Source organism: Coprinopsis cinerea (assembly GCF_000182895.1).
Source record: "Coprinopsis cinerea okayama7#130 chromosome 3 map unlocalized cont3.3, whole genome shotgun sequence".
Classification (NCBI taxonomy): domain Eukaryota; kingdom Fungi; phylum Basidiomycota; class Agaricomycetes; order Agaricales; family Psathyrellaceae; genus Coprinopsis; species Coprinopsis cinerea.
This window is the reverse complement of record NW_003307542.1, coordinates 3245001-3256424: the sequence shown is the minus strand read 5'-3', so window position 1 is coordinate 3256424 and position 11424 is coordinate 3245001. Positions and strand designations below refer to the sequence as shown.

At 51.9% G+C, this 11424-nt stretch overlaps 4 protein-coding genes across 4 annotated transcripts; 1 reads left to right on the top strand and 3 right to left on the bottom strand.

Annotated features, from left to right (window-relative positions):
* Positions 1–1232, bottom strand: CC1G_02368 (hypothetical protein; the record flags this gene model as incomplete). The annotated part of the gene is made up of 2 exons (XM_001830865.2): positions 1–417; positions 504–1232. 2 exons carry the CDS (start codon positions 1230–1232, stop codon positions 1–3), a joined length of 1146 nt encoding a protein of 381 aa, XP_001830917.2.
* Positions 1233–2131: 899 nt separating this feature from the next.
* CC1G_02367 (hypothetical protein) lies at positions 2132–3213 on the bottom strand (the record flags this gene model as incomplete). Its single annotated transcript, XM_001830864.2, has 1 exon — positions 2132–3213. Exon 1 carries the CDS (start codon positions 2912–2914, stop codon positions 2132–2134), a length of 783 nt encoding a protein of 260 aa, XP_001830916.1. The 5' UTR covers positions 2915–3213.
* A 1106-nt stretch (positions 3214–4319) lies between these two features.
* On the bottom strand, positions 4320–6823 carry CC1G_14285 (GTP binding protein 4; the record flags this gene model as incomplete). The annotated part of the gene is made up of 9 exons (XM_002911709.1): positions 6694–6823; positions 6516–6638; positions 6275–6462; positions 5826–6222; positions 5325–5772; positions 5096–5268; positions 4593–5033; positions 4438–4536; positions 4320–4373 (listed from the first exon to the last, which is right to left on the bottom strand). The coding sequence occupies exons 1-9, from the start codon at positions 6787–6789 to the stop codon at positions 4320–4322; spliced, it is 2019 nt and encodes a 672-aa protein (XP_002911755.1). The 5' UTR covers positions 6790–6823.
* Positions 6824–8530: 1707 nt separating this feature from the next.
* On the top strand, positions 8531–10535 carry CC1G_02365 (hypothetical protein; the record flags this gene model as incomplete). Its single annotated transcript, XM_001830862.2, has 16 exons — positions 8531–8624; positions 8675–8685; positions 8748–8789; positions 8844–8860; positions 8916–8981; positions 9039–9052; positions 9402–9410; positions 9466–9479; positions 9535–9568; positions 9621–9674; positions 9743–9809; positions 9878–9900; positions 9955–10012; positions 10076–10125; positions 10182–10276; positions 10347–10535. 16 exons carry the CDS (start codon positions 8531–8533, stop codon positions 10533–10535), a joined length of 837 nt encoding a protein of 278 aa, XP_001830914.2.
* Positions 10536–11424: the final 889 nt, after the last annotated feature.

The following is an 11424-nucleotide window of genomic DNA, read 5'->3' as shown; positions in this document are numbered from 1 at the left end:
CTACAACCTCGACATGACAAACTGCACCACCCTCGTCCCAACCCCAAGATCCATACCATCCTGCACAACATTCTTCACATCCTCAGTACAAGAAAACCACGGCGCCGCAGACCACGCAAACCACACCACAACCCACACCATCCCCACCCCCTTCGTAAACCAATTCGGCCTAATCGGCGTGCCACACCTCTTCGCCACCTCCACCACAGCATCCTCAAACGTAATCGCACAAGCTTGGAGGACGAAGGTACGGATAGCTAGACTACCCCGGTGACCCATCGCCACGCAGTCGATGAAATAGTGCAGGACCCCCGAGAAGAAGAAGGCGCCGAAGAGGCGGGTGTACCGCGATACCACCCCTTTCTTTGGGAGACGCAGGATCTTGTAGGCGACAACGTCCGCATTGGACGTCAGCGTCTGGGAATAGGCGCGTCAGTGGATGTGGGGTGAAATGAAATAGTAGCAAGGGACGAAGAAAACAAGGGAAAGAAGTAAGAACACACCCTTCGAAGCGCCTGATGCCACACCCTCCCCCAAGCTCGACGAACCGTGTACGCGTCCAGCGGGTTCCCCATCACCTGCGGCCACTCCCGCGGCTTGCCCCATCCCACCGCAACACCAATCGCACTAGCCACACAAAACGGCATCGACAAGACATGATGGCTCGCCACAATGAACATCCACGCCGATAATCGACCAGGGAACCCTCCCATCATCAAACCCCTAAAATCCGCAAAATACGGCACAAGCCTGCACACAGCAGACAACACGTCGAGGAACAGGACGTGGTACACCGCGCGGAGGAGCTGGCAGAGGACGAACGTCCACCTCCCGCGCTGCGGGGCCGGGGGCGGGAGGTGGCCAGGCGACGGCTCGAAGGACCACCCAACGCCTCGCAGCGCCAGCCGGAGCTCCACCGCCCACTTCACTCGACCCCACACCGACCGCTGCGACACGGGCTCCACTTTCCCCGCATCGGTGAGGGCCTTGTCAGAGCGCAGATACAGTTCGTTTTGGATGTCGGTGAAGAGGATTTTGTCGGAGGCGGAGAAGAGGAGGCTGTAGAGGAGGCCGACGAAGGGTTGGCCTGGTCTTTCGGCGTCGGAGATGGGCGAGAAGAGAGGCCAGATGGATAGGAAGAGAATGGGGAGGAAGAAGAGGCGCCGGTATGGAGAGGGGCGGGAGGCTGTCCCTAAGAGGTTGAAGACCTCCGCTCCTAGGAGCAGAGTCATCGGTGAGGGTGTGTTCAGCATTTTCCGGCCGAGTAAATCTGGGGGTGTACCAGGAGGTGGTGCAGCCTTTTTGACTCAGGTTAATTATAAGCCCGTCCTTTCGTATACCGAAGTCAAATGGAAGAGCGACCGAGAAAGAGTTCAACCTCATACAATTCCATTACTCGCTTCAAAGTAAGTATATTTCAACTGACCTCTTCTCGTCGCTTCCATGAGCAATAGGCTATTCTTACGCCCGCTCTGGTTAAAGCAGACAGCGGGATTATAATTCTATCAAGATAGGGGCGAACGCCTCGCGTGGTCTTGGCACTTAGAATGACCGGGGAACCCTGTGCGACGACCAACGTGCAGCAGTTCCAGGTAGTTCTTAGAGCACCCTTTCGGGAGATAGCCTGCAGCAAATACACATTGTATCTAATCGCGAAGAAAGAACAACTGGGGGACCCCAGACTACCCACATCTAATTTTACATGGATCTAATATACTCAATCACCTTAGTTCCAACTTTCAAGTCCGGATTGTCTTGAATAATCCCAGACGAAACAATAAACGTCAACCACGGCGCCATACACCACGAAAACCACACCACCACCCACACCCTCCCAACCATACGCGTAACCGGCGTAGGAACAATCGGCCTCCCAAGGCGCTTCGCCACCTCAGCCACCAAGTCTTCAAAAGTAATAGCGCAGGCGTGCAGCAGAAAGGTCCGCAGACAAACGCTGTCAGTGTGTCGGAGCGCCATACAGTCCGCCATGTAATGGAGAAGGCCGGATACGAAGAAGGAGGCGAAGAGGCGGAAGTACCGGGATACGAGGCCTTTGCGAGGAAGAAAGAAGACTTTGAACGCGAGAAAGTCGGCGTGGACTGTTAAGATCTTAAAAATGAGAACTCGGAAGTTAGTCAAGCGGCACACACATGATCGAGGATGGTGGTATAGTACACACCCTTCTGATAGACTGCTGCCAGACTCGACCCCATGCTCGACGAACTGTATAAGCATCCAACGGGTTTCCAAACAACTCTGGCCATTCGTGAGGCTGGCTAAGCCCAAGCCCGACGGAGAGGATAGTCAAAATCCGGAATGGGACGAGCAATCCATGGTAGCTGATGGCGATATAGAGCCAGCAGAGCAATTTATCAGGCCACGGCGCCGTCGCAAGCGTTTCCCTACCCGTCCCGTCGAAATAAGGGATGGTTTTGGCGGTGGCCACGCACAAGTCCAACGCTAAAGAGTTAAACGCTGTCCAAATCAACTGGTAGATGATGAACTCCCATCTCGTTCGGACGGGAGGACGGGGTCCGAGGTGTTCTGGAGAAGGCTCAAAAGACCACCCAACACCCCGCATCGAAGTGCGCAATTGGAACGCCCACTTCAGCCGACTCCACCATGAGCGTTGAGAGATATGGGGCGAGGCTTTGTCGTTCCGGAGCCTCAACTCGTTCTGGACGTCGGTGAGGACAAGAAAGTCGGAGGAGACGAGGAGGAGAGAGATCAGCCTCCCCGTGCGCGCGTAGTTGTCGTGGCTGGTTGCTGCTTTCGGGAGAAACATGGGATAGATGCAGAGCGGCGCCACCAGGAGGAAGAGAAGCCTTCTGTACTTCGAAGGGCGGGCAGCTATGCCCAGCAACGTGATGAGCTCTGCTGCCCAGATGAACGGTCCTGGTGTGAGTGTAGTCATCGTTGAACCAGTGGAGTGGAGACTGGCCTGGGGAAGCTCAAATACGCTGCCCCCTACCCGACTTCGGTCCTTGTTACAAGGCGGTCGCTAGATAGATGGCTTGCTGGATCCTTGTCACGTTGGTGTGTCCCAGAGCCGAAGAATCATGAGCGTATTGTCCCATCTTTCCGAATAATGAATGCTTCCGAATAATGGCATTCATTTCGAATTCAGAAGTAGGGTCTTGGAGTGTGTACTCGCCCCGACTTGAGGCGAAGTCCGCCTGTCGAAATGGAATTTCTGACAGTGTTGTAGAGTCCGAGAATAGACACGATGTCGAGGACAATTTCGGGGCAAAACCAGTCCCGAGGAGGGTATTTATGCGAGACACGCGATCCGGGAGAAGCTACTATGGAGCAGAGCAAGCGACAGATAGAATGTGCGACAACCCTCGACAACCCACCTGCTTTCGAGCCGACATCTCCGACCATCAGTGATGGAATCAATCGGCATGCGAAGCCGTATCGTTGCCCCCGTCCTCGCAGATCAGACTCAGGCTTGAAGAGAACCTCCAACTCAAAACCCAGCCCAAAAACTACTACATCGCGCTTCGCCGCACAGCCTGCTACTACCCACCTACCCGATCCGTTGAGGGAAAGGAAGCTTGTATTGTTGACTGAGAAAGGGAAATGACGATGGGTGGACGACAAGGACGACGGAGGAGCGGGAAGAAACGGCATCGCGGCAAGAGAAGGCGTGAGAAAAAGAGTTTGCCTACAGCGGTGCATAGTAAACCTGCTATGTACTACACTAGTTGTAGCAGACACCTCACTTTTGCACCGTCTTCGCAGCAACTGGAACTAACTGGTTAATGCAAGAACTATGTCGCTTGTAGGAAATGAAATCGAGATCTCGAGTTAAAACTCGAAGATAGTCGAGAGGATCACGACCTCGCTCACCGGAAACGAGCACGAGACGGCGTGCTTGCCTCCCTGCGCATGTTTCCTCCCGAACTTATCGTCAAAGTATTCAAAGCTTGCCTTGGGACTCCACTTATCCTCCACTGCCAATGGCGCCACCAAATCCTTGTTCTGAAGTCCGTTTGTCGAGTTGCCTTTTCCACCCCCGAGCTATGGGCAGGACTCATCGACGGGCGCGAACAGACGGACGAAGGCCGTCTCCCATCGAGACAGATCCGCTCGTGGTTTGACCGTGCAGGATCTCCACGATCACGGCGGCCAGTAACTGGCTTTGAGGACGCCTGCCTGTCATCCACGCCGTACAGCCGGGTGCAGCATCCAACAGCCGTTCGAAAGACGTCGTAATAGATCTAATGTACACGCAAAAAGCAGAATAGTCATGAATGACAACATAGCGTAAAGCCCGGAATACCGATAAAAACAATGTGGATACCAAGACACAAAAATTATCTTCTGTCGGTCTTGCCTCCTTTTCGTTTGCCAGCAAAGAGATGCTTGGGCTGCAAAAAAGGGTGGGTCAGTCAACACGCCGACAGAACCACAAGAGACCCAACAGGGACGCACCATTTTAGTTCTGATATGGCGATCACCTTCACCAGCCTTGGCCTGCATATTGCGTGGTCGTTGACCAAGGTTACGGAGTTGAACGGCTTTCTTGTATTGCTATAGTGTGACAGTGATCAGCAACGCTTCGAACCACAGAGTAAACAATAACTCACCTCCTCATTCTTGAGACCAGCCATAGACCTATCGGAACGAGGCTCCCTCCTACTAACCGTGACACCTCCCGAATTCGTCTTAAGCTTCTTAACCGCCTTCCTCGAAGCACCACCATCCACATCCATAGCCTCATCCTCCCAGTTCGCCTCACTGCCCTCCCCATTACTAGCATCGCCCATCTCGACATCGTCATCCTCCTCTCTCTGCCTTTTCCGCTTGGCACCCTGCAACTTGGCCAACATCTCCGCCCGCTCTTGGATACGCGAAGGATCGTAACCAGCTTTTGTGAGCTCGTCGGTAAGTTCGGTGAGTGTGCGCAGACCGGCTGTGCGGGGTAGGCGGGCTTGGTTCTTTTTGGCTTTCTTGACGCTTTGAGAGATGATTTTGTGTTCGAGATTGGACTTGGCTTCGGCGGCTTCACGCTCGTCGTCAGAGTCGAACTGCAAGGGGAAACGGCGGGTAAGCAAAGGCGGGGAGGGTGGAGGGAGGGGAAATAGCGCACCATTTCTTCCTCGCTGTCGTAGAACCCTTCAGCCTGCAAGCGTTCCTCCTCACGCTCGAGAGCCTCAAGCTTCTCTTCGATGTCGGGGTCGATAAAGTCGGCGATGTTCTTGCCGTCCATGATTTCTGGCATGACATCGAACTTCCACTCCGGGTTGGCAAGGATGTAGTCCCCTGAAATAGCAGGTGTGTTAACAGTGTCGCCTGGACACAGGCAAGGAAAAACTCACTCTTGAGGTTGATGTTGTAAACGCCAGCACCTCCCTCTTCAGCCTCCTCATCCCTGAGCAACCTGGGCCTGTCAGGATCGTCCTTGTCGTACTTCTTCCTGTTCTTCACAGCGTCAGGGATGAAGGGTGCCCGCACGACATCATCTCTGGGCTTGGGCTGCGCAACATGAATACGATTGACGATGCTGTTGATCTTGCTGCCCTTCATCTTCGTGTCGACACGGTGAGCCAGGAGAGCGTCGCAAGCCTTGTTCTTGGCGTCCATGACGCCCTCCTCGGAGAAGGTCGAGATTTGGACGCATTGGATGCCTTCAGAGTCGATGATTTCTTGGACGAGGGCGCGGTTGTCGGGGTGGAGGTCGTCGAGCTTCATCACGTCGATCTTGTTGATAACGAGCATGACGGGCTTGTTGGCGAAGAGGGGCTTGATGGAGTGGAAGAGTTTGCACTGTTCATTGGTGTAAGGAAGGGTTTTTGGCAAAGGGGATGAGCGTCACATACCTGGGCTTCGACGGTGTAGCCACACTGTTCGCTAAGATCCATAAAGTAGAGAATGCAAGCCTTGAGATGGGCGAGAGCAGTGATACTCTGCATTTCAATGGTGTTCATCTCTTCCAAAGGGTGATCAAGGATACCAGGGGTATCGATGACCTGCCATCGAAGGTACTTGTAGTCCAAGTGTCCGACGAAGAGAGATTTCGTGGTGAAAGCGTAGGGTTGGACGTCGACATCGGCGCGAGTGACCTTGTTGATGAAGGATGACTTTCCGACGTTGGGGTATCCACAAATGAGGAGGGTACGGGTGTTGGGGTCGATTGCGGGGAGACGGGAAATGTGTTGCCTGACTTGTTCGAGGTAGGCCAAGGGATCTTTTTGTCGTCGCATGATCGTTGCCATTCTACGCAAACCTTGTTAGCCCTGGGTCAAGAGAAGGGTCCGAGACTACTCACCGACCAAGGGCAGCCCTCTTCAGCTGCTTGCATCGGTAAAGAGAGTCGCCAAACTTCAATAGACGAACGTAGTCCTTGGCTACTTGATCAATCAAGTGTCTTGCGGTTCTCAATTGACCGAGAGCAAGTTTATAGTGGTTCTTATCGTACAAGACGTTCATCAACGACGACAGGAAAGGGTGGAGGTCCTACAATATCGATTCAATATCCAATTCATTCAGAAAAAAAGAATTGAACATACATCGAGTATAGGGAACTCGGACAAGATTGCACCAAGCTTTTCGTCGAAGGCATCCTGACAGAACTTGACTTTTCTCATATAAAAGTTTCGTATCCGACTAATCTTGAAGTTCTTATGGATAACCTACACAGAAAACCAGGTCAGATCCTCTTCTAAGCGATATCAGCTAGAAACTCACCGTCGGCGTTTTTCTTTGGGTTTTGGACAGGACGATGTCCAAGAAGTCGGCCGCCGTTGGCACGGGGGCGATAGCTTTGAGCCCGCTGGTCGACATTGTGCTCTACGTTGTGGGCGACGACGGCGACGATGGGCAGAACGGCGAGGAGCAAGACTCCTGGACCTTGTCGAGAGCAGTTGAGGAAGAAATTTCAGAGCCGTTCCCACGATCCGATTTCGGGCACCGACATTTCTTGGTCAGCGCGCCTCGTCTTCGCCCGCCCCCGCATTCCTGTTTTTGTCACCACGTCGACTCTGTCTCCCATGCAAGCCTCCACATCTGAACTGGGAGGAAATACTCTGGGTAGCCAACTGGGACCTTATGACAACACATTTTTTCTTGCGCTATCTGTGGTCTGCAGACCAACTTCGACGGCGCTTTTTCGGCGACTTTGCTGGCGGTTATGTACGTGACTGAGATTTGCCCTCAGTCACGTACATACGGTCTCTGTGATCCGCCCAAAGGACGCACTATCAAAGCGTCACGAAACATCAGAAATACATGAAGCTTTCTGGAAGGGTGGGGCACTCGCAAACTCTGTTCGTCTATCTGGAGGTACTTACTCTGGCAACACGCCCACAGAATCAGTATCAACGCTCTGGATGCTGGTAGAGATCTCGCCGGAACGCAGCAACCGGCGGTCCGGAGTCATTCCAGTTGTAGGCCTTCCATGCTTCCTGCATGAAACATACGCGTAGACGGGCGACGGCTGGGCGACGGAGACGTCTCTCGACATCTTTCATACCGCTTCGCGGTACTTGGATAGCGAAGGGTCTTCCTAATTAGCTTTCTTGGTGCCCTGTCCAAGAATTCTCGCTTGGGCGCCCACGTCCCTACTTGGTTTTATGAGGAGGAAAAGGTCCCAGGCCGCTACAGCCTCGGGCTCTTATCCCTTGCGGCGTCTGCTTATCCCGCCGATAAGAGGCAACATCATAACCTTGCCCCACCGCCGCGGTCGGACTAATTATCAGATTCAGACAGCCACCAATCTATACCAAATACATCGTACTTATGCAGCTTGGTAAGTCCCATTCATGCCCTTCAAAATGCCGTTTGAATTACCAGTTTCAATTCAGTGGCAGTGGGAGAATGGATAGATGAAAGCCTGCTCACTCCAGATGCTGTCAATTTCACTTCCTGCGACGGACGAAGATTCAGTCCAGTATTATCACATACCGCTTCGGCAGATAAGTAGCGCTCAGGTCTGCTGCACACGAGGCAAGGTTTGGTGACGTGAGTTTGATGTATGCTATTCCGCTCAAATCCCCAGTCACCTACCTTATGGGTAGACGTGGTTCCACGCCTTCTTTCGAAGAAGATGGGTTGTTGGTCCCAACAAAAGTCCGGGGCTGACGGGGCAATCATCGACGCCCTTTTCCAACCTTTTTGAATGAGGAATGCCGAAGACTTGAGCGCAAGCTCGCTAAACCTCCAGTGGAAGCCCCTATGATCGGAACCGGACCCATCGGGCAGTTGAAGTGAGGCGAAACGAAACACTCTCCATCAAATACACTAACCACCATCGTGTAAGGTTAGTTACAAGAGGATTTACAAAGTGGGCGTCCACGAACGGACAAGGGAGCGCTCTCGTAACGCCTGTCAAGAAATTGATGTTTCTGTTTCCCATTCACTCTTCAGGAAGCCAGGGTCGCCATTCGAAGCACCACCTCTTTCTCACTGTTACCGCACCACATATTGAGTATTCTTATATCGACACACTCGTTTTCTTCCGATCGTTCGGTTTCCCCTTCCCTTCTCCCTTCCTCCCCACTCTTCTCCTTCTTTTGGGTAACCTACAATGGCGCCTTCAGCGGCAGAGTTGGCAATGGTGGAAGCCGCAAGGCAGGATCCGATCGTGAGGAGAGACTTGACAAACATGGCCATGGCTAATAGTGAGTTCTAACTTCGTCCTCTTCTCGACACGGGCTAACCACAGTGTTAGCTGGCCTTTTGGTACGCGTTTGAGTACTATGAAAGAATCCCCCACCTAACACTCTTCCTTTCTCTCCCACAAGTTCATTCTCTTCTACGACCACTTGATTACACTTCCCGACGAGGTAGGGCCGATCCTTTGAATGTGGAATACGACCAATGTTGACGTTAATTGATAGGTCCGGGTCATTTGGCCGTACGTTCCCCTCGCCTCCGTCGACGCCGCCTATCGCGTACTCACGTTCATTCAGAATGCCATGGAAGTTGCCCAAAATCCTCTTCATGGTAAACCGATACTTTGTCCCCGCGTTCCTTATGTGAGTGCTTTCAGCAGTCCCTTCACGCAACATTACTAAACTGATGCCATTTCGTAGCTTCCACAATTTCAGTACGTTCATTCGCATACGGGTTCCGAGACAGTGATCTAAATTTAGGCGTGGACTTGCAGCATATGTTTTTTATAACATCAGCGATCCAGTGAGTTTTCTGACCATTGGAAGTTTTGAGAAACACTTACCCAACGTATTGTATAGATGTACGTTTGTTGCCATACGTCCCTCAGAGATCCTGAAAATCTGATACGACCCCGCTTTTCAGTTGCACCGCAAAGATCTGGACCGGGGCGTGAGTGGCTATTTGATTGGTTACCGCGCTCCTTTATCTCATCGTTTCTATCGCTTCCAGACCTTGTATATTCAGTTTAGCATGTGTCCAAGGGCTGCTCATGTTCCGCGTAGAAGCTATTTGTAAGTCTTGCCTAACGTTGGATACCAAAATGCGTGACCTAACGTCTTCCTCTAGATCGAGGCGCTAGAGTGAGTTACTACGCAATGCCTTCCCTCTTGAATCCTTACGAATGGACACCCTCAGCGTGTAAAACACTTCCTGTATGCCATGTTCGGACGTGAGTTACGGCAGTCTGCCTCTTTAGACCTACGCTGAACCCCTTCGTTCAGTCCAGCTGCTGGCCACTGGCATCCTATCCGGGATTATTATGCCTGCTGTGCGAGGTGCGACCATTTTCGCTTTCATACCTGCGAATCCCCGTCGCTGAAGGTTACAACAACCCTTCACTTAGGCTATTCCGGCCAAGACAAGGTACCTGGTTGTTTGTACATCATGCCTCAGCACATGGAGATGATTTGGTACGTGCACTTCTCGACTTCTGCCATGATCGATCCCATGACCCAATTTACTGAAATCTTTCGTTTAGGCTGCCAGGGACGCTGTTTGAAGGTATTTTAACTGTCGAAGCTATCTTAGCCCGAGGATACTAATCCTATTTCTCAGCGCTACTCGCTGTGATGACCATCTATCAAGGCATTGTATTAGGCTTCCGCTCGCCACTGTAAGTTTATCTGCCTGTTCCCTGCGTAGTAGCTTTATTGCTAACCTCATCCCACCACTTCAGACTCCGGGTGCTGGTCCGAGATGCCTTCATCTACTTCATCGCTATCTTCAGTGCGTCGCAATTTTCCTAGTTCCGTGAAGTGTGAAGGATGCTCATTGGGGTATAGCTTGCTTGTTGGCCAGTTTGATCTACCCCAAGGTCGGTCAGCGCTTTTTGGCCCCGCCGCTATTGCTTCCATCCACTGTTATCGCGTCCCTCGGAGTGAGTATTTTCTTGTCTCCGTCTCGTTCGCACCTGGAGTTAACACTTATTTCCTTCGTCGTTTTCCTAGACTGCACGGATAACAATCAACCTCCGAACGCAACCAACGCGCGAACAAGTCACCCCAGTCCCTGACCAAATCCAGCTGCGCTCACCGACGAGCACGAACCCCGTCATACCTTTCTACAGCACGTCGTACGGCATGCAAGACCAGATCAAGATCAAGATGGAGACATTTGTAGAAACTAGCAAGCCATGATTCGGACTAGGGGAAGCGGGAATCGAAAAAATTCAACATTCGAAATTCGGATTCGGATTCTACTGTAACAACATTGCAAAAAGACCGGAATACTTACAGTATTAGAGACGCGTAGCAACCGGCGGTCGAGTCTCTCAGACTCCGTACTGCAATACCAGTACAGAAGATGGGACCTGTGGAATGTGGAGCCCGCTGCTTGTCGGCCTCCCAGGGAGGTACGTAGCGCCCCACTTCGATGAGAAAACCAGGCAAAAAATCGGATGATACCCTCATGGATATTGCAAAAGGACATTGGGAAGGACACTATACATTCGTTTATACCCACACTCGTTTTAGCATTGGCACTCGTTATAGAAGACAGCATACTCTCTCCTTAAATCTTACTGCTTAAAGTCACCAACCTTCATTGAAAGTGACACACATAATGACCTTCAAAGCTTCAAAGTTCACAGGTTCATTTAACTTTCGCACTTGTCCGACTCGAGCAATGTCTTTGTACTCAACTTTGCATTGAAATACTCACTGTTGCGCCCTCCGACAACAACATCATGGATAGTAACGGAGCGAGGAGCAAACGGAACCGAAAAGAAGCTAAACTCTGCGAACCTCGACGTACCCTTGCAATACATTCGAATTTGTTTATTCTCGTAAAGGGAGACAACCATCTTTTCACTGGCAGCCAGTGATGATCGAAACCTAAAAGCATAAGGCCAGGAACCGTTTGGTGTACACACAACACGGGGTGGGCAGGTGGACATGACTTCGTTGGAGCTGAAGCAGTCCGCTCATCGGATGGTCAGAATTGCAGGGTCCTGGTAACTGTCAGAGGGACGATGTTTGAAGACAAGTACCGCGAAGATAAGAACTTGCAGGTTACGACAGACGCCAC